The sequence below is a fragment of the Natator depressus genome, chromosome 1 (assembly GCF_965152275.1).
Source record: "Natator depressus isolate rNatDep1 chromosome 1, rNatDep2.hap1, whole genome shotgun sequence".
In the NCBI taxonomy this organism is placed as follows: Eukaryota; Metazoa; Chordata; order Testudines; family Cheloniidae; genus Natator; species Natator depressus.
Genome location: NC_134234.1, coordinates 40,290,531 through 40,311,579, shown reverse-complemented (window position 1 = coordinate 40,311,579; position 21,049 = coordinate 40,290,531). Strand labels below are relative to the sequence as shown.

At 43.7% G+C, this 21,049-nt stretch overlaps 1 protein-coding gene across 2 annotated transcripts in view; it reads left to right on the top strand.

The window, feature by feature from the left end:
- The first annotated feature begins 6,123 nt into the window (after nucleotides 1–6,123).
- Nucleotides 6,124–21,049, top strand: part of CRYL1 (crystallin lambda 1) — a 91,637-nt gene continuing 76,711 nt past the window's right edge. Inside the window, exons 1-2 of one of the 2 annotated variants that reach the window (XM_074958144.1) lie at nucleotides 6,124–6,279; nucleotides 13,372–13,479. In XM_074958144.1, coding sequence (XP_074814245.1) covers nucleotides 13,397–13,479 — 83 coding nt within the window. In that variant the 5' untranslated portion in view covers nucleotides 6,124–6,279; nucleotides 13,372–13,396. Of the gene's footprint in view, nucleotides 6,280–10,478; nucleotides 10,674–13,371; nucleotides 13,480–21,049 lie in introns of those variants that run through there. The other variant, XM_074958135.1, reaches the window with a different exon arrangement.

Here is a 21,049-nt window from a genome sequence, read left to right as displayed (position 1 = left end):
TTTTTGTCCTTCACAACATCCTCTGGCAACCAGTTCCACAGATTGACTGTGCATTGTGTGAAGAAATACTTCCTTTTGTTTGTTTTAAACCTGCTGCCTATTAATTTCATTTGGTGACCCTACTTCTTGTGTTATGAGAAGGAGTAAATAACACTTCCTTATTTACTTTCTCCATACCAGTCATGATTTTATAGACCTCTATCATATCCCCCCATAGTCATCTCTTTTCCAAGCTGAAAAGTCTAAATCTTATTAATCTCTCCTCATACAGAAGCTGTTCCATACCCCTAATAATTTTTGTTGTCCTTTTCTGAACCTTTTCCAATTCCAATATATCTTTTTTGAGGTGGGGCAACCACACCTGCACGCAGTATTCAAGATATGGGCGTACCATGGATTTATATAGAGGCAATATGATATTTTCTGTCTTCTTATCTATCCCTTTCTCATTGATTCCCAACATTTTTAGCTTTTTTGACTGCCGCTGCACATTGAGTGGATGTTTTCAGAGAACTATCCACAGTGACTCCAAGATCTCTTTCTTGAGTGATAACAGCTAATTCAGATCCATCGTTTTGTATGAATATTTTGGATTATGTTTTCCACTGTGCATTACTTTGCATTTATCAACAGTGAATTTCACCAGCTATTTTCTTCCCTAATCACCCAGTTTTGTGAGATCCCTTTGTAGCTCTTCACAGTCTGCTTTGGACTTAACTATCTTGAGTAGTTTTGTATCATCTGCAAATTTTGCCACCTCACTGTTTACCCCTTTTTCCAGATCATTTATAAATATGTTGAACAGTATTGGTGCCAGTACAGATACCTGGGGGATGCCACTATTTACCTCTCTCCATTCTGAAAACTGACAATTTATTCCTACCCTTTGTTTCCTATCTTTTAACCAGTTACCAATCCATGAGAAGATCTTCCCTCTTATCCAACGACATCTTACTTTGCTTAAGAGCCTTTGGTGAGGGACTTGTCAAAGGCTTTCTGAAAATCTAAGTACACTATATCCACTGGATCCCCCTTGTCCACATGCTTGTTGACCCCCTCAAAGAATTCTGGTCGATTGGTGAGGCATGATTTCCCTTTACAAAGACTATGCTGACTCTTCCCCAAGAAATTATCTTCATCTATGTATCTGACAATTCTGTTCTTTACTATAGCTTCAACCAGTTTCCCTGATACTGAAGTCAGGGTTACCTGCCTGTAATTGACAGGGTCACCTCTGGAGCCCTTTTTAAAATTGGTGTCACATTAGCTATCCTCCAGTCATTTGGTGCAGAAGCTGATTTAATGATAGGTTACAGACTACAGTTAGTAGTTCTGTAATTTCACATTTGAGTTCCTTCAGAACTCTTGGGTGAATACCATCTGGACCTGGTGACTTCTTACTGTTTAATTTATCAATTTGTTCCAAAACTTCCTCTAATGACACCTCAATGTGGGACAGTTCCTCAGATTTGTCACCTAAAAAGAATGGCTCAGGTTTGGGAATCTCCCTCACATCCTCAGCCGTGAAGACCAATGCAAAGAATTCATTTAGTTTCTCTGCAATGGTCCTTGAGTGCTCCTTTAGCATCTCAATCATCCAGTGGCCCCACTGGTTGTTTTGCAGGCTTCCTGCTTCTGATGTACTTAACAATTTTTTTGCTATTAGCCAAAGATTCAAAAGGTATCTGTTCTTCAAATTTTTTTTGGCCTTCCTAATTATATTTTTACACTTCACTTGCCAGCGTTTATGCTCCTTTCTATTTTCCTCACTAGGATTTAACTTCCACTTTTTAAAGAATGCCTTTTTGCCTCTCACTGCATCTTTTATTTTGTTGTTTAGTCACGGTCGCACTTTTTTTGTTCTCTTACTATGTTTTTTAATTTGAGGTATACATTTAAGTTGAGCCTCTATTATGATGTCTTTAAAAAGTCTTCATGCAGCTTGCAGGGATTTCACTTTTGGCACTGTGCCTTTTAATGTCTTTTTAACTAACTTCCTCATTTTTGTGTAGCTTCCCTTTCTGAAATTAAATGCTACCGTGTTGGGCTGCTGTGGTGTTTTCCCCGCCACAGGAATGTTATATTTAATTATATTATGGTTACTATTACCAAGCGGTCCAGCTGTATTCGTCTCTTGGACCAGATCCTGTGCTCCACTTAGGACTAAATCAAGAATTCTCTCTCGTCTCATGGGTTACAGGACTAGCTGCTCCAAGAAGCAGTCATTTACAGTGTCAAGAAACTTTATCTCTGCATCCCATCCTGAGGTGACATACCCAGTCAATATGACAATAGTTGACATCTCCCATTATTATTGGGGTTTTTATTTTTATTGCCTCTCTAATCTTCCTGAACATTTCACAGTCACTATCACCATCCTGGTCAGGTGGTCAGTAGTATATCCCTACTGCTATATTCTTATTATTCAAGCATGGAATTACTATCCATAGAGATTCTATGGTACAGTTTGGTTCATTTAAGACTTTTACTTTACTTGATTCTATGCTTTCTTTCACATATATTACGTCTCCCCCACCAGCACAGCCTGTTCTGTCCATCCGATATATTTTGTACCCTGGTATTACTGTGTCCCATTGATTATCCCCCTTCCATCAAGTTTCTGCGATGCCTATTATATCAATATCCTCATTTAATACGAGGCACTCTAGTTCACTCATCTTATTATTTAGACTTCTAGCATTTGTGTATAAGTACTTTAAAAAACTGTCACTTTTAGCTGTCTGCCATTACATGATGTAACTGAATAGGACTCTTTTTAATTTGACTGTTTCTCATCAGATCCTAACTGTATTTTATCGTCTTCCATCTTCTCCTTCTAGCACATAGAGAATCTCCATTAATAGATCCTCTCCTAAGGGATGTCTCTGTTCGAACCACATGCTCCTCCGCAACTGTCAGCTTTCCCCCAGCCCTTAGTTTAAAAACTGCTCTACAACCTTTTCAGTGTTAAGTACCAGCAATCTGGTTCCATTTCGGTTTAGGTGGAGCCCATCCTTCCTGTATAGGCTCCCCCTTTTCCAAAAGTTTCCCCAATTCCTAATAAATCTAAACCCCTCTTCCCTACACCATCACCTCATCCATGCATTGAGACCCTGCCATTTTTCCTAACTAGTCCTGCATGTGGAACTGGAAGCATTTCAGAGACTGCTACCATGGAGTTCCTGGACCTTCAATCTCTTCCCTAAATTTGGCCTCCAGGACCTTTCTCCTTTCCTTCACTATGTCATTGGTACCTACATGTACCATGACCACCAGCTCCTCCCCAGCACACTTATCTAGATGTCTCGAGAGATCCGCAACCTTTGCACCAGGCAGGCAAGTCACCATACAATTCTCCCGGTCATCGCAAACCCAGTTATCTAAGTTTTTAATGACTGAATCCTCCATAACTATTACCTGTCTCTTCCTAATACCTCGAGTTCCCTCCCCGGAGAGGTATCCTCAGTGCGAGAGGATACTATGACATCATCTGGAAGGAGGGTCCCAACTATGGGATCGTTTCCCTCTGTTCCAGTTGGATGTTTTCCTTCCCTGAGACTTTCATCCTCCTCAACAGCACAGAGGCTGTCAGACCAGGGGTAGAACCGTTCTACTGTGTCCTGGAAAGTCTCATATATGTAACTATCTGTCTACCTTAGCTCTTCCAGTTCAGCCACTCTAGCCTCCATAGCCCGTACACAGTCTCTGAGGGCCAGGAGCTCCTGGCACCAAATGCACACATACGCCACCTGTCTATAGGGCAGATAATCATACATGCTACGTGGAATGTAAATAAACTGGATAGCCCCAACTCTGTTGCTGGACTTCTGCCTGCATTCTCTGTTCACTCCTGCCGCTCCTTCCTTTGTTGTTTTGTTTTTATCAGGGGTGTTTATTGCCTTAAGTTTAAAGAATGTTAAGTATATCTAGCTTCCCCCTCACCATCCCCTTCTAAACTCCCTTGCAAAACTCCCCTGTTTACTAACTCCTCTGGTTGCTTAGGAGCAGGCTTTTTAAAGCCCTAGTCTTCCTCAGTAGCCTTGCCCCCTGGTTAAGGGTTGATGGATGCTAACGGGCTTAGGGATCAAAGCCTTGTTAAGAAGCTCTCAGCCTTGCCTACCAGGCCCCTAGGCTTGGCACGTGATCCCCCAAACGAACACACCACACCATATTTCAGTCAAGCAGCAAGCACACCACAAACATACATGCTACAGACAACAAACTTACCCCAAGGGTCATGTAATCACTGTTGTTTTATCCCACAATGCTTTATGTGCTGCACTCCAGTATTTGTGGGAGTCCATGCAAACCTTGTAAGTTCTAAGGGACGGGGGGTGCTCATTGTGCAATATCTGCCTAATTAATTATTATATATAATATGCTGCAAAGGCTATTGCTTATGTAGTTGGCTACTAGACAGCTACAATCAATACAGATAATGTGTTGAAGTGAGTTTTTTAAAACGTTATTTAATAAATTAACTGATAAGCTTCTTGATTGCTATATCTTGGGGAAAAGAGCTTGCAAGATGTGTCGTATGTTGCCTGTTATATGTATATGTTTTTTGTTAGAGTACATGAACAATATGGATATTTGAATCTATATACACATCAACTCTTTATCCATACTCATTTTTTTTCACCATTCTTGATATTTATTTCTTCCAATGCATAGTACTTACTATAGCAACTTTAACTTAAAAAAGCTTTTTTTGGTCTGTGAATATGTGAAATGTAGCCCAATTAAAATAATGGTAGGAAGTATTTGCATGCCTGGCTTTCTAAAAGGTTTATTTATAAAGTGTATTGATATTATTTTGTTCTTTGATTTAAGAGAATAAAAGTCAGAAAATAGTACTGGAGTCCCTAAGGCTACTCATGGTACCAGCAGTAAGCAGTAGGCCCAATAACGTTTTCAGAATTGGGCCCTTTAAATGACATTTTTTCCTTGTCTTCCATATTACACTAAAAATGGTCAACAGCAGATATTTTTAAAAACTGATCTAGAAAAGTAAAATATACAGCACAAAAGCAAAATCAATCACAGTAATATAGTTATGAGCATAGGTGATCTAGTGTGTATATATAGTATTCTATTCCAAACAGCAATTCAGTGTACTCTCACTTTACCTAAATACATAAACTGATCCAATATGGAATTTGAAAATAAATAAATAAGTCTAAAATATATAGTGAAAAAAATCTTGATTATGAACAGTGCTTGTGTTGTAGCTTGTGTGTAAAGCAGATGTTATCTAACAAGGAAATCCATCTTTAAAACATTTTTCTGTAAAAATCACATTTATAGCATGTCCTTTGTAACATCTACCTTCCTAATACACTTGCTCTTTTGCCTCATGTAGACAGCTTTTTACAGGATCATAGTATTTTTACATATAAGATTGGTAATAAGTTAGAATCACAATTTGCATTTCAGAGTAACAGCCATGTTAGTCTGTATTCGCAAAAAGAAAAGGAGTACTTGTGGCACCTTAGAGACTAACCAATTTATTTGAGCATGAGCTTTCGTGAGCTACAGCTCACTTCATCGGATGCATCTCATGAAAGCTCATGCTCAAATAAATTGGTTAGTCTCTAAGGTGCCACAAGTACTCCTTTTCTTTTTGATAATTTGCATTGAACATTACTGGCTACATTTAACTTTACAAAAAATGGATAAATGTTACTAAAACAAAAGCATTTTAATTAACTTTTCATTTTTCAGCATGATCAGTTTTGTCTGAGCTTTTAGTATTGTAACTAGCAACATACCTTAGTTTGTTTCAACTGAAACATGCTGTTTCCAATTGCTTTAGTGACCAAGTAATGCGTTTAATATTTAACAGATGTGAACTATGCCTCTGTTTTCATTCCACTCCACTGGGTTTGGTATATTTTTCCTAACTTAAGAAACACTTTGTATTTCAGAGATACATGATTCCTTGCTTTCCTGGGAGAAAACAAACATTTACTTTCCTGCATATATCCATTTCAGTCTTTTTAAAATAATAATTTGCTCTGCCCTGCTTTGCTTCACCAAGCTACTCTTATAGATCCCTAGCTCCTCCCCCTACAGTAAGATCCTGTCTTCAGCCAATAGCAGGTTTTTTGCCCTTATATGGTATAAAAGTGGAGCATGTTTAACAGAGAACACATACAAAAAAATAATGGAGTGGTCATCTTTGCTGCTGTCAATGAAACTGTGAAAGGCTTCTCCTACTGCTTCTAGACTAAGAAGAAAGAATCTCTGCATTGAGAGAAGAAAAGAACGCCCAGTTTGGTGAGTGCATGTTTGCTCCACTTGGACATCTCATATGTCAAGATAAACTCTGCTTTCTTTTTCTAATTAAGCCCAGAATCTTTCATCACATCTCTGCTAAATAGGCTTAAGGTTTTTGATCTTTCCACAGGGATCACAGTGTAACCCTTCTGCCCATCAGAGTTGGCAGCAACAAGGGCTGGGTTCAGTATCTAGGGGTTCCATTCCAATAACACAATGCAAAACTGTCTTGAGCCCCCACCCAGTGACCTGGGACAAACGTATACCACTACCCCTGGGCACCTCTAAGAGGCAATACTTCCCCTCTCGCAAGCACAAAGTCTCAGTGTAGCAAAAGCCTTTTGATAACAGAGAGAAACAATGTGGCATTATGTTGGGGAAACACCACCAACAGGATTCATAACACAACCCATGAGCAAAAACCCACCCCAAGCAAATTGGGCCATGTCCTTTCCCTTTGGTTCTTGAGTCCAGCAACCCAAAAGTCACCCAAAGTCCCAAAAGTCCAACAACCCAAAAGCCTCTGTCCCTGGTCAATGCAGCCCCAGAGTTCGAAAGTTTATCTGCAGAATTTTACCTCCCAGCCTGGGTGGAAATGCAGGGGTGAAGGGGCACCTTACGTGGTCCCAAGCCGACTGCTCCGCCAGCCATCCCATAAGCCACCCTGCAATATATCTTCAGGCCCTGCGCCACCTAACACAGCACTCACTGATTTCACCTTTTAGTAATTTTAACTCTTTAGTAATTTCAGCTTGTAGTAGGGGAGCCTCAGTACTGGTGAATTCAGCTCACAGCTTGTAACTAGACTCCTAATAGAATCAAAATTAGCTCTGATATTCCACAGTGGAGAGAGGAGACAGTGCAATTAGAATTTGGGGCCCTCACAGGGGGACATACCACAAGGCATTTAATACCTATCCCTCACCTTCCTCAATTCACTGGATTTTGGAACCCATGACCCTTGCCTAGCAAGTGCTGCTTAGTTGATGGCGAGTCCCTCCATCATAACAAAAGGCCAAGTACAGTTCCACCGTCCTTGATTTACATAATCAGGATAATAACAGTTTATTCTTTCTGCCCCAATAACAGAGAAACTGGGGTTCCTACAGCAGCCAGAGTGACCATCTAGGTGGGGTGGGTGTGCCTATACAAATGAGATCAGCCCCTGAAGTTCTTTTCCACAACTCGCCACCAGATGTCAGGGTAGAGCTCATCCTGACTCTGTTTACATCAGGAAAGAGAAGAGTCACCAGCCATCTACTCAAATTAACGGATCTGCAAATATTTATGTTGTGACAGACAAGGGAACTCTTCTTTCCTTATTCCACCCTCTCTCCTGTCATTTTGACCTTGGAAATCTCACTTCCCATGTACTCCCCTTTTCCTTTTCTAATCTTTTCATTGTTCTTCTTTTTCCTGTTCTTGCCCATCCATCTATTCATTGACCACGTGGAAGCATTAGACTGTCTGAGCATCAGTGACAGCAGGGAATATGCCTGTTGTCTTGTTCTTACACAGAAGAATCTGTTATTGTCTTCTGTGGAAGTTTTGCCTGGGTAATGGCTAATGGGGTCAGGCTCCAGTATAGGATTGCAAGGCATGTGGTTTTCGACTGGAATGCCCAGTTGAAAGGGGACTCTGGTAGCTCCGGTCAGCACTGCTGACCATGCCGTCAAAAGTCTAGTTGGCCGCCCACAGCGGGGCAGGCAAGGTGCCAACCAACTCCGTGGCTCCCAGAAAGCTGCAGGCATCTCTCTCTGGTTCCTAGGCTTAGGGGTGGCAACGGGGGCCCTGCATGCTGCTCCCCACCCCGAGCACCGTCTCCGCAGTACCTATTGGCCAGGAACCGCGGCCAATGGGAGCTGCAGGGGCAGTGCCTGCAGGCAGGGGCAGCTGCAGAGTTGCCTGGCCAGGCCTCCGCCTAGGAGACAGAGGGAAATGCTGGCAGATTCCTGGGAGTTGCCTGAGGCAAGCGCCACCCGGAGCCTGCACCCCAAACCCCCTCCCATGCCTCAACCCCCCCTGCCCGAGCCCTGAGCCCCCTCCTGCACTCTGAACACCTCGGCCCCAGCCCAGAGCCTCCACCTGCACCCCAAACTCCTCATCTCCGGCCCCACCCCAGGGACTGCACCCCCAGATGGAGCATTTAGAACATTTAGAAAATGATATTTTAAATTAATTTAATGAAGAATTAAAAAGAATATGTGAAAAATACCTTTAAAATGCTAGGCCATTTGTGAATTATCCCAACAGAGGTTCACCAGACTCTACCAAGAAAATAACAAACATTCACATATGGTCTGAGTATAATAATTTTTAACCCAAATGTTTCTGAAACGTATAAGCTCCTGAAAACAGGTGCTTAGAATGGAAGTGTCTTTTCAACCACTACTGTAATGCTAATACCACAATGCTATAGCTTTTAAGAGCAGGTGTGACAAAAGAAGGTTAAGGGTGATGTGATCACAGTCTATAAGTACATACATGGGGAACAAATATTTAATAATAGGCTCTTCAATTTAGCAGGCAAAGGTATAATATGATCCAACGGCAAGAAATTGAAGCTAGACAAATTCAGACTAGAAATGAGATGCAAATTGTTAATTGCTGTGGATTCTCCATCATCGGCACTGTTAAAATCAAGATTGGATATTTTTTCTAAAAAAGAGGCTCCAGTTCAAACAAAAATTAATTGAGGTAAGTCCTAAGGTCTGTGTTATTCAGAAGACCATGGTCAGTGATCACAGTGGTCCCTCCTGTCATTGTAATCTATGAATTTAAAATATTAACCTTTTTATTTTTTGTTTTCAGGGAAATCCAGCGTAAGATTACAAGAGAGAATGCTTAGACATGAGGCGAATCCATTCGATTAGTGCACAATGATAGGAGACGCAGCACTACAATAGGAACAGAGGATACTGTAAACCAATTGAAGGCATTAAATGAATATTATCAAGTCAAATGTGGCACAACATTTTGTTTTTTAAAAAAATAAGTTTTTACAAAACCAGATCAACAGAAATATTTCCATTATTTTTTCTTAGTTCTAATGGAAACTTACTGTTTTAAAATAATAAACCTCTCTTGCCATACAAATGCACAGAATGGATTTTGAAGGTTTCAACCTCAGTATGGAGCTGCTATCAAGGCACATCACTGGTTAGGCTTAAGGCAAATAGTTCATTTGGAAATGAGGACAACTGTGGTCTGACAAATTATAGTACTTCTTTCTGTCCAGACTCTGTGTTAGGAAAAGACCTGCCAATCTCATTATTGGGAACTTTTAATTTAAACAAAGAGGGTCAGCTCAGCAATTCCTCTTTCTGGGGTAAATACACTGAGTACCCTGCACTTTAATGTGTGTAGTTCTTTCAAAGGACCTTAAACACTCGAGTCCTGCCTGTACTGCATGGACATTATAGGTGGCATGGCAAAAGGGTAGGAGTTTGTCATCTTTGTAGGTAAAACAGTGGTGGGGTAGAGAGGGGTGGGGAAGAGGTGAGACATTGCCTGAATGACAGGCACACCAATCAGGGCAGAACAACTGTAGAACCATGTGCTCCTTTTTCCTTGCTGATAAGCAATAGCTGGAATTCCATGTCCCCCCTCCGCACCAGGATGCTGATCACCCGCCTGTGCAGCGTGCTGGTGCCCTGGGCCTCAGCAATGACTGCACTGCCTGGTGGGGAGGGCAAGGGATGTTTCCAGTGCACCCTCCCGCTGCCCACGGAAGGGTAGGGAGAAGAGGCACCACCAGGGGGAGCTGATGTGAAGGTGGGGGCAAGCAAGAGAGAGGGGGCATTCCTATAGGGGAAGCTTTGGGAGGAGTTTGGGGGGATGGTAGGAGAGATGAGAGTGAGCTGCACTGCGGGGAGGGTTGCAAGGGGGAAGGAGTTAAGACTAGGGGACTTTGTATGGGGGCGTTTGGGCGCTTGTGGTGAGGACGGGGAGATGGGGCTCCCCAAAGATAGCCCAGCTGGAGACTCTCTGCCTCCAAATTCCACCCTCCCCAGTCGTTCTCACAATGAGCGAGAAAGAGAATCACGCTCCTAACCCCTGGTAATTACGGGTTGATGGTTGTCGTGCCCGCCCGCCCCTCTTTTTTTCTCCCCGTCGGGAAAGCGAAACATCTCGGCACAGGGCCTCCATAGGAGCCGCTGCTTAGGGGCCTTTCGGAGAGCCAATCGGAACACGTGTACAGGGAGCCAATCAGAGAGGCTGTGACATCCTGTGAGGGATGGGGAGAGAGTGTCCTCAGGCAGGAGGCTGCCCCAGGAGGTTACGGCTGTGGCGGTGCGTCCCGCTCTTGCCGCTCTAGCGCCCCTCCTGCAGCGGCAGGGGTCCCTCCAGGACATGGAGCCTACCCAGGCGGGACAGGTTGTGGTGATTGGCAGGTAAGCTCCAGCGGTCTCTCCTGTTTGGAGGCAGGGTCTAGAGTCTAGATGCAGTGGCCAGAGGGAGCAGCAGGTACCGGCGGTGCTGAGAGCCACCAGGGGCTCTGGTGACAAATGCCACAGGGAAGTGGGAAGGGTTTGGGCATTTCACCTCAACCCTGGCAGTGAAACCACAGCCCTGGACTTTGGGCTGTTGGTATCGATTCCTGATGCTGTCTGTGTGCTGCCAATAGGTGCAGGCACAAAATGTTGCGTTAGTTTTTGCTGCTGTAACAGCAGCCAGATACCACAGCGAGGTGTTAGCTGAGAATAATCTATCTAAATTGTGCAACAGTGAAGATTACTCAGAATTAGTACAAAAGGCATCCCCTTTAAAATTATTCTCCAGCTGGGAAAACTTTTGCTCTAATGTGATTGGTTTACTATATGTTCATGTGTCATTCTGTTACTGATAAATTTGGATCCTTCTGAAAACTGTGTGCTGCAGTCCAGTGTAGTCTTTTTTGTTACGCCTTTTTATAGCTTGGTGAGCATGTGCTCATTTTCTCCATATTCATTTACTGTGAAGCACAACGCTCCATGTATTTTTCTGCATGATGTGTGGGTGAATAAAGTTGTGTTCAGGTTTACGTAAAGGTCATAAAGCATGCAGAGAAGCTTAGAGATAAGATACAATATCACAATGATACTTATTTGAAGCAAGACATGAAGAAGTAGCATTTTGGGACTGAGGCATTAATACAAGTCTCATTTCAATTTGTTTTTGAGATTAAATAAAAAAGCTAATCAGTTTTAAAAAGTAGCTTTTTCCAGTTACTTCAGATTTATCAATGGCTCTGAGTAACTACTGTAAATGCACACCTGCTACTGACTGGCTAAAGTACTCTGCCACCTGCCTTGAGAGACCATTTGAGGTGTGACTTATATTTTCAGGCACGTGTCTTCATGCTGTCACATGACAGTGACTAGACTAATACTAGGGGTCACACTTAGTTACCCGTCATTTGCCATTGGTATGCTGAGGGTCAGAAGTCTTGTCCTGTCTGTACATAATGTGTAATGCCACCATACGACATGACCTAACCAAGACAAAGTGTGGGAATGTTGTGAGAGGTGGGCACACTATAGCTACCTGAAACTAAGTCCTGGGTCCCTCTTGCACCAGTGTTGTTTTGACATCTTACAAGTGCTGTGCTCTCTGAGTGTGTTAGTCAAAGTATAGAACGGAGATTTTAAAAAGCATGCTAAAACTTGACTTCTTTCTTGGGATCAAGACACCACAATATATGGATTTCTCCTTAATATTGAAGGTGCAAAATAATAAGAAGCTTATAATAGTTTAAGAAGCACTTGACAAATACTTCAGTGATAACCACAATATAAGGATGCCACAGTGGCTAACAAGTTTTAATCCCATATCTGCATGGGTTCAGGAAACTGCTTAGAAGTTGATGAGAACTGGGGCTTTTTTTTTTTTAATGGAATCCTGTTTCTTTCTTCAGAGAAAGAGGAGAGAACAGCTTTGCGCCAGCTCAGCAACATTTAATGTGAAGTTAAATTCTGTTTTTGTTCCAATTATTTCCATTGTTTCCTTCTGTCTCCTTGAAAAGCTTCCTGTTTTGTTTTTAACTGAAGGCTGGAGCAAGACTTTTCCGGTTTTCTTTTCTCTTCTGCCTTTCCGTTGCCCCCTGGCCTGTTGCTGGTTCTCTCTTTCATTACCCATGTCCTTCTTCACTGTTGGTCACATGGCCTTGTAGAATGAAACTTTCCAAGTCTGTGGCACTCATGCAGTTCAAAGGGAAATACAAGAGCAGTTCCTCTCAGCAACAAGAGGAAACATGGTGTAATAGTTAAAAAATACATGAATGGAAGTAAGAAGATCTGGTTTCTATTCTTGGCTTTGTTACAGATTTGCTGTGTGACGATAGTCAAGTCATTTAACCACTCTGTACCTTAGTGTCCCTATCTGAGAATAATGGATATTGTGAAGCTTAATTTATTAATATTTGTGAATTGCTTTGAGATCCTGGGAGAGTAGATGCTATAGAAATATGAACTATCATTGTGCTGCTCTTCACTCGTTTGTACCATGCAGGTTGCAAGCTGTGACATGACCTCTCCAAAGGCTGTTGACTGAGCTCTTCTGCACAGGCTACAGCCTGGTGGCACACCTCAGCATGGGAGTTCTTAGGCTGGTCTAACTCAAGCTTTGGGGTGTGTCCAGAATTCAGAGGACACAAAGATGCCTTAAAGCCATATTTGCCCCTCTTCTCATCTCCTGCTGTACCTCCTGAACTGCATTGTCCAGGAGGTGTAACTCAGAACAGAGTACTATGTTTTCAGTGACTTGTCACATCATTGAGAGCTTATTTTAACAGTTTAAATAAAAAACAAAACCGCAAATTATTTGTGCCCCCCTCTTTGTCCTTCCCTCTTCCAGCCTTTCACTATTATGTCCTCTTCTCTAGTTTCCGTGCTACCTGCCCCTCCAAAATCCTTTATGATTAGTCATATAAATTATTATATTGGTGTTCAGACAGATAGAGTCCATATTGCAGTCCACTGCATTCAGTGCACATTTTTCTCAGGTAGGAAAAGTCAATACTCATTTAAATCAATTGAGTGCCAATCCTTTTGATGGTGCAGAAGTGAACCATGTAGTTACACGCATAAACATTTTTATTTATTTCCTCTTTAGCGGACTCATTGGTCGCAGCTGGGCTATGGTGTTTGCTGGTGGAGGCTTCAGAGTGAAACTTTATGATGTTGTGCAACAGCAGATAACAACTGCTCTGGAATACATTAGGTAGGTCACCTGATTTTTTTGACTGAGATAAACTGGCACTGCAACATAAATCTCTATTCAGGTCTAGCATTTACAATTATGAAAATATTCTGACCACAATCCCTTTTCTTAAAAAAGGAGCCTAAAGTTAGCTTGTCGGGTGGTAATTTTCAAAAGTGCCTAAGTGACTTAGGAACACAAGTGCCATTGAATTCAGTTGGATTGTGCTCTTAAGTCATTTAGGGTCTTTAAAAATTACTACCTGTAAGGGCCTAAAGATGGATATGGAGCTTAATCTCCTATTTTTGAAAACTTCGGCCTACAGGATCTTAGGGTTTAGTCACCCACCAATTCTAAACTTGGTGATTTCATAATTCAGGAATGGAGTACAAGAGAGAATTTGGTACCACTCTACAATTGTAAGCTGAAAATATATGCACATAGAGGCTTTTGAATGAAAAGGAAGCAGAGTCTAAATAGCTTCCAACATGGAAGGATATCAATGGTTGTGTTCCTCAGTGATCACTACTGGGTTCAGTGTTCTGTATCTATTAACAACCTGGCAGAAAGGGTGAATAGTGAGGTAGCAAGTTTTACTGATGACTCAGTTATTGTTAATTGAAATGGGAAAGTGTTATAAAGAACTGTAAGCCATCTTAGGGCTAGTGACAATCTAGCCCTTATATGATCATGCGGGGGGGGGGGGGGAGTAAAGCTTTTCTCCCTTCTTCTCCAATTTGTCTGCCAAGTTAGAGCTACGTGGATCTTACCTCCAAGTGCTGGGGGGAGCACAGAGGCTGAGAGCCAGATATTACATCCCAAGGAAGCAAGTGGGAGAGGTGACGTGTAGGCTGAGCCATGGTTCTGGTGGGTGGAACATGGGGCGGCAGAGCCAGCTGACTGTGTGGGGAGAGAAATATGAACCAAAAAGGGTTGTCGCAGATTACACACCAGTGAACTAAGGTGGGCAGAAAAGCACGTCTTCTGTGGTTCTTTGTGGTGCAGTCCAGCTACCCACTGTTTTACTCAGGGCTGTGCTAAAATGCATTGTCTAGCCCTAAACTAGGAAATTGGGCAACGTGATGGGAGATGAGTCCTTCACTTACTGTAGGCATGACATTTTGTTGTTGCTTTGTGATGTTTGTTATGACATGAAATAACTTCATATGTTCTGGTTACACCATAACCCAATATAAATACCTTTATACCACAATATCACAGGTTGTGCCTTTCTGAATTAGAGAAATCAGTGGTGGCTGTGAAGGAGTTAGAGTATCTACAGGAAAGTAAAGGCTGGACTACACTGAAAACTTCCATCGGTATAGCTACTTCTCTCAGGGTGTGAAAAATTCACACCCTGAGAGATGTAGCTGTAGACAGTTCTAGGTCTACAGAAAAATTCTTGTCAGCTTAGCTACTGCCTCTTGGGGAGGTGGATTAAATGCAGTGACGGGAGAACCCCTTCTGTTACTGTAGTAGGTGTCCGCAAAAAGAAAAGGAGTACTTGTGGCACCTTAGAGACTAACAAATTTATTTGAGCATAAGCTTTCGTGAGCTACAGCTCACTTCATCGGATGCATTCCTGTGGCACCTTAGAGACTAACTTCCTGTGGCACGTTAGAGACTAAATTTGTTAGTCTCTAAGATGCCACAGGAATGCATCCGATGAAGTGAGCTGTAGCTCACGAAAGCTTATGCTCAAATAAATTTGTTAGTCTCTAAGGTGCCACAAGTAGTCCTTTTCTTTTTGCGAATACAGACTAACATGGCTGCTACTCTGAAACCTGTAGTAGGTGTCTACACTGAAGTGTTACAGTGGTGCAGTTGCAGTGTTTTGAGTGTAGACATATCCTAAGAAAAGGTTGTGTGTGAAATGCTGGCAAAACTCCCATGGACTTTAATGGGGTCAGGATTTCACCCAAGCACTTTGAGCACAGAAAAAAGAGCATAAAAGGAGATAGACTAGTTGGATGTTTCCACATAGTCTCTTCCTTCATGCATAACTCTTAAGGCACTCTGTAGTAAAAAGCAATACATGTCAAGAGACTTAATTCTTCCTTAACACAATATAATTAATCGGTGAAACTGAGGCCTTGGCTACACTTGCAAATTACAGTGTAATAAAGGAGCCCCGGGTGCACTAGCTCGCTACCTGTCCACACTGGCAAGGCACGTAGCATGCTCTGACTCTGTGGCTACAGCGCTGCTGGTACTCCACCTTGGCTAGTGGAATAATGTTTGCTGCGCCCCCGCTGGAGTGCTGGGGCGCCAGTGTGGACGCCCTGGTCCTGTAGTGTGCTCTGATCAGCCTCCAAAAGTGTCCCACAATGCCTGTGCTAGCCACTCTGGTCATCACTTTGAACTCTACTGCCCTGCCCTCAGGTGACCAACCGTCAGACCCACCTTTTAAATTCTCTGGGAATTTTGAAAAATCCCTTCCTGTTTGCTCAGCCAGGCGTGGAGTGCTATCAGCAAATCTTTCCAGGTGACTATGCCTCCACGTGCCAGGCGAGCCCCAGTATGGAGCAATGGTGAGTTGCTGGACCTCATCAGTGTCTGGGGGGAGGAAGCTGTCCAGTCTCAGGTGCGCTCCAGCTGTAGGAATTACAATACCTTCGGGCAGATATCAAGGGACATGATGGAAAGGGGCCATGACCGGGACGCAGTGCAGTGCAGTGCAGGATTAAAGTGAAGGAGCTGCGGAATGCCTACCACAAAGCCCGTGAGGCAAACCGCCGCTCCGGTGCTGCCCCCACGACCTGCCATTTCTACAAAGAGCTGGATGCGATACTTGGGGCGACCCCACCTACACTCCAGAGACTGCCATGGACACTTCAGAGCCCAGTGCAACAAGGCGGCAGGAGGAGGAGGAGGAGCAAAGCAGGCACGAGGGTGCTGAGGCAGAGGAAGACACCCCGGAATCCCTAGATGCATGCAGCCAGGAGCTGTTCTCAAGCCAGGAGGAAGGTAGCCAGTCGCGGTGGCCGGTGCTTGGGGAAGGACAAACATCAGAAGAGGTTCCTGGTAAGTGGCTTTTAGTTTGGGAAGGAAGTTATTTGGTGCGGGGTCTTGGGGCTAGGAGAGTTAGAGCTGCATGCATGCCTAGATGCGTAATAGGGCGTTGATGTGCTCTCTCACATCGCGGTAATCGTCCTCAGTGATCTCTTCAAAGGTCTCATCCAGAACTTGGGCAATGCGCTTGCACAGGTTTCTCGGGAGAGCCACTGTGGTCCTTGTCCCAGTCAGTCTAACTTGTCCGCACCACTGTGCCGTGAGGGGCGGGGGGACCATTGCTGCACACAGGCAAGCTGCATATGGGCCAGGACGGAAGCTGCATTGCAGTAGAAGACCCTCCCTTGCTTCCCAGGTACCCCTCAGCAGCGAGATATCTTTCAGGACGAACTCCTGTGGAAAATGTGGGGACAGTGTTCAGTGTAGGGGCCCCCTGCCGCTGTTGGCTCTCCCTATGACACAGAAACCCAGAGGACAGTACAGCCGTGAAACAATCAGTCACGCTTGACCCTGTGCTTACTCACCATTTAGAGGCTCCCATGGGTTATGTGCACTCGTTTTGGGATGGGCAAATTATGTTGTTGTGTAGACTGTGCTTGCCCTTAAGTACGGGGGAATCATTGCTCTGTCTGGTGTGAACAATGCTGCCTCTGTTAAGTGTTGCATTTTGCCTTTACAGATGCAACCTTCAGATCTCAGCCGTCCATGTTATCACCGTCTGAAAGACTCCAAAGAATCAGAAAGAGGCCACGTAGAAGCAAGGAAGACGTGTTGCATGAAGTAATGCAGCATTCAAGTAATGAAAATCAAAAAGTGCAGGAGTGGCGGGAGAGTGAAAGGAGGGTCCTCCAGCAGAATGCGGATTGCCGGCTCCAAAGCATGGAGCGGCTGCTAAGCATCACGGAGCGCCAAGCGAACTCAATACAGGCACTCGTAGCAATGTAGGCAGAGCACTACCGCGCCCGCCCGCCCTTGCAGCCCTTGTCCCGAAACTCTTTCCCTTGTGCCCCCATGTCACCTCCAACCCACTTTCCCCAACATCTGGGTTCTTACTGCCACCAGCTGCCTCCAACACCTGTAGCTTCACCACCCAGCCTTGAAAACTACGACCCTTACCCTCTGCACTCAAACCCCATTACCATGCAGGATAGCCATCCTGAAGTGCAGCACTCATTGCACAGCACTCCAGACAGGACATACGCAAATCTGTGATTGTACCGTTCCCCACCCCCTTGCCCTTTCTGTTTCCCAAGCAGCTGTGTCTCTTTTCAATAAATGGATTTTTTGGCTTTGAAAACATTCTTTATTATTGCATAAAGTAAAAGATACCATAGCCCAGGAAAGAAACAGACACTGCAAGTTAGCGTAGCAAACACCGATTCCTACTAACATTGGAACAACTGCACTTCACTCCCATGCAGGGCACCAGACATTACTGGTGGCGTTCAGCCTCAAATTGCTCCCTCAAGGCATCCCTAATCCTTGCAGCCCCGCGCTGGGCCCCTCTAATAGCCCTGCTCTCTGGCTGTTCAAATTCAGCCTCCAGGTGTTGAACCTCCGAGTTCCATGTCTGAGTGAATCTTTCACCCTTCCCTTCACAAATGTTATGGAGGGTACAGCACGCGGATATAACCGCAGGGATGCTGTCATCGGCCAGGTCCAGCTTCCCATACAGAGAGTGCCAGCGGCCCTTTAAATGGCCAAAAGCACACTCCACAGTCATTCTGCACCGGCTCAGCCTGTTGTTGAACTGCTCCTTGCTTCTGTCAAGGCTCCCTGTGTAGGGTTTCATGAGCCACGGCATTAAAGGGTAAGTGGGGTCTCCAAGGATCACAATGGGCATTTAGACTTCCCCTAAGGTGATCTTCTGGTCTGGGAAAAAAGTCCCGGCTTGCAGCTTCCTGAACAGGCCAGTGTTCCGAAAGATGCGTGCGTCATGCATCTTTCCAGGACAGCCCGCGTTAATGTCAATGAAACGCCCACGGTGATCCACAAGTGCCTGGAGAACCATCGAGAAATACCCCTTCCGATTAACGTACTCGGAGGCTAGGTGGACTAGTGCCAGCATTCGAATATGCATCCCATCTGTCGCCCCTCTGCAGTTAGGGAAACCCATTTGTGCAAGGCCAGCCACAATGTCATGCACGTTACCCGGAGTCACGGTTCTTCTGAGCAGGATGCGATTAATGGCCCTGCAAACTTGCATCAGCACGATTCCAACCGTCGACTTCCCCACTCCAAACTGGTTAGCGACCAATCGGTAGCTGTCTGGAGTTGCCAGCTTCCAGGTTGCAATAGCCACCCGCTTCTCCACCATCAGGGCAGTTCTCAATCTCGTGTCCTTGTGCCGGAGGGTGGGGGCGAGCTCATCACACCTTCCCACGAAAGTGGCTTTTCTCATCCGAAAGTTCTGCAGCCACTGCTCATCATCCCAGACTTGCATGACGATGTGATCCCACCACTCAGTGCTTGTTTCCCAAGCCCAAAAGCGGCATTCCACGGTGGTGAGCATGTCCGTGAATGCCACAAGCAAACTCGTGTCATATGCGTTACACGAGTCGATATCTTCGGAGCCCTCACTGTCACTTTGGATCATAAGGAATAACTCGACTGCCAAATGTGATATGCTAGCGAGACTCGTCAGCATACTCCTCAGCAGTTCGGGCTCCATTCCTGCAGACCGAAAGGGAAGACAGAGCGCGCAGTACAAAAAATGTTGAAAGATGGCGCCAAATGTGGACGGAAGCAAAGGGAATGCTGGGATGCGAACCAATGCATCATGGGGCGTTGGGACAGGACCCCACCCCCTTCCCACAAGCCACAGCGCCAGAATGGGAAGAGGTGCTCTGTGGGATAGCTGCCCATAATGCACCGCTCCCAATGCCGCTGCCACAAATATGGCCACACCAGTGCGCTTGACAGCGTGGACAGACTGCAGCGCTTTCCCTACTGCGCTCTACGAAGGCGGGTTTAACTCACAGTGCTCTACATCTGCAAGTGTAGCCATGACCTCAGTGACACAGCATATTTTAATAGAAGTAGATTGCTGAATGATTTTCTGAAACTCATTCAATATTTATATGAGTAAGAACAGATTGCACAATTACATTAGCTGATGATAAAAATTATATTGATAGTTAAAATTCACATTAGCATAAAAACTTTTAACACTCTGACTTTATTGCAGACTGCTATAATTCACTCTGAATCACTGGCATGATGCTGGGTTCTGCTACAGGAGCTGAAATATTTAATTGCAGCGGAAGCTTAGTAAAATGATGGTTTTACATGTTGTTCTTGAATGCATGTACTGTGTCCCCTACAAAACAAGTTGACAGCTACTCCTTTGTGAATTTGGTGTTATTGGTTTTCCTTATTTTTAACTCCTCTAAAAGAAGATTGGGCAAGATGTCAGCATATCTATCATGTTACACACCTTTAAAACTGAAAAAAGGGAGTTTTGTTCCACTATAATTAGCTTTTGTATCAAATATCTACTGTTTTATGGTTCACATACCCTGAATTTATTGTATGCAATTATTTGAAACCATGAGAAATTTGAGTATACCAAAAAGAAAAAATGTAGATCACCCTTTTTACCAAGAGAAAATGTGTTTAAAAATAATAAATGACTGCAGAAGCCAAATTACTTGTGCAAAGAAATGGAATAAAACTTGGATATTATTCATCACTTTTTAGGATGTAAGCCTTGTTTATAAAAGGAAAACCCAGAGTAATGGTTTGCAAACCATATTTGAAGCAAGTGTTTCAGATTTTATGCAAGTTTTACACAATGGATATTAATGGATAATGCATCTGCAAAACAGACTAAATTATTTCCGTCATACATAGCTCTGTGACTGGAGAGGAGATCCAGGTGGAATTAGAATATCAATAAAGCTGCCTCAATAATAATGTCAGTATTGAAAATTAAAAGCATGCTCTGTGGCAGGTGTGTTGACTAATAGAGTAATTATATGCTAGGAAATAACAAATGAAATAATGAAATTTGGGCCCACTCTGGCAAGATTGAAAATATGGAGGTGTATTAGCAGGGAGCATACATACAGCACACCAGGTAAGGAAACAGGAATGTATAAGGCATAATACTAAGTGAGACAGATTTCCTGCCTCGCTAATGGTTATCAGGCACATAGCAGTTAAGAGTCCTGACACAGAGGAAATAGGAGGAAAAGGGGAAGGTCATGCTGTAAAAGTGACATACACCCAGCTAGAATTAACACTAGTAGCATTCTTAACAAGAATTCACTATATTGGAACAGCCTAGAAGCGCTCAGTTGAATGGACAAGTTAATGAAGAATTCTACAATTGCTAAATTCTCATGGTCTCTGTTCAGTAATGGTGCAACCTGCTGTGTAAAGTGTATACTATAACCTTTTTGCAATTCATTAAACTCCTTTCCTGCAAGTAGCAGTCCCTTTGGTTTATGAATACAGAATTCTTTGAGAACAGCGTGTTAAAGTTGAAAGTTAGTGGGTCAGAAAACCAAGTAGTACCCTATTTCTGAGACTAAACACAGAACTCATTGTATATTGCATTTGCTTATGGAAAGGCAAG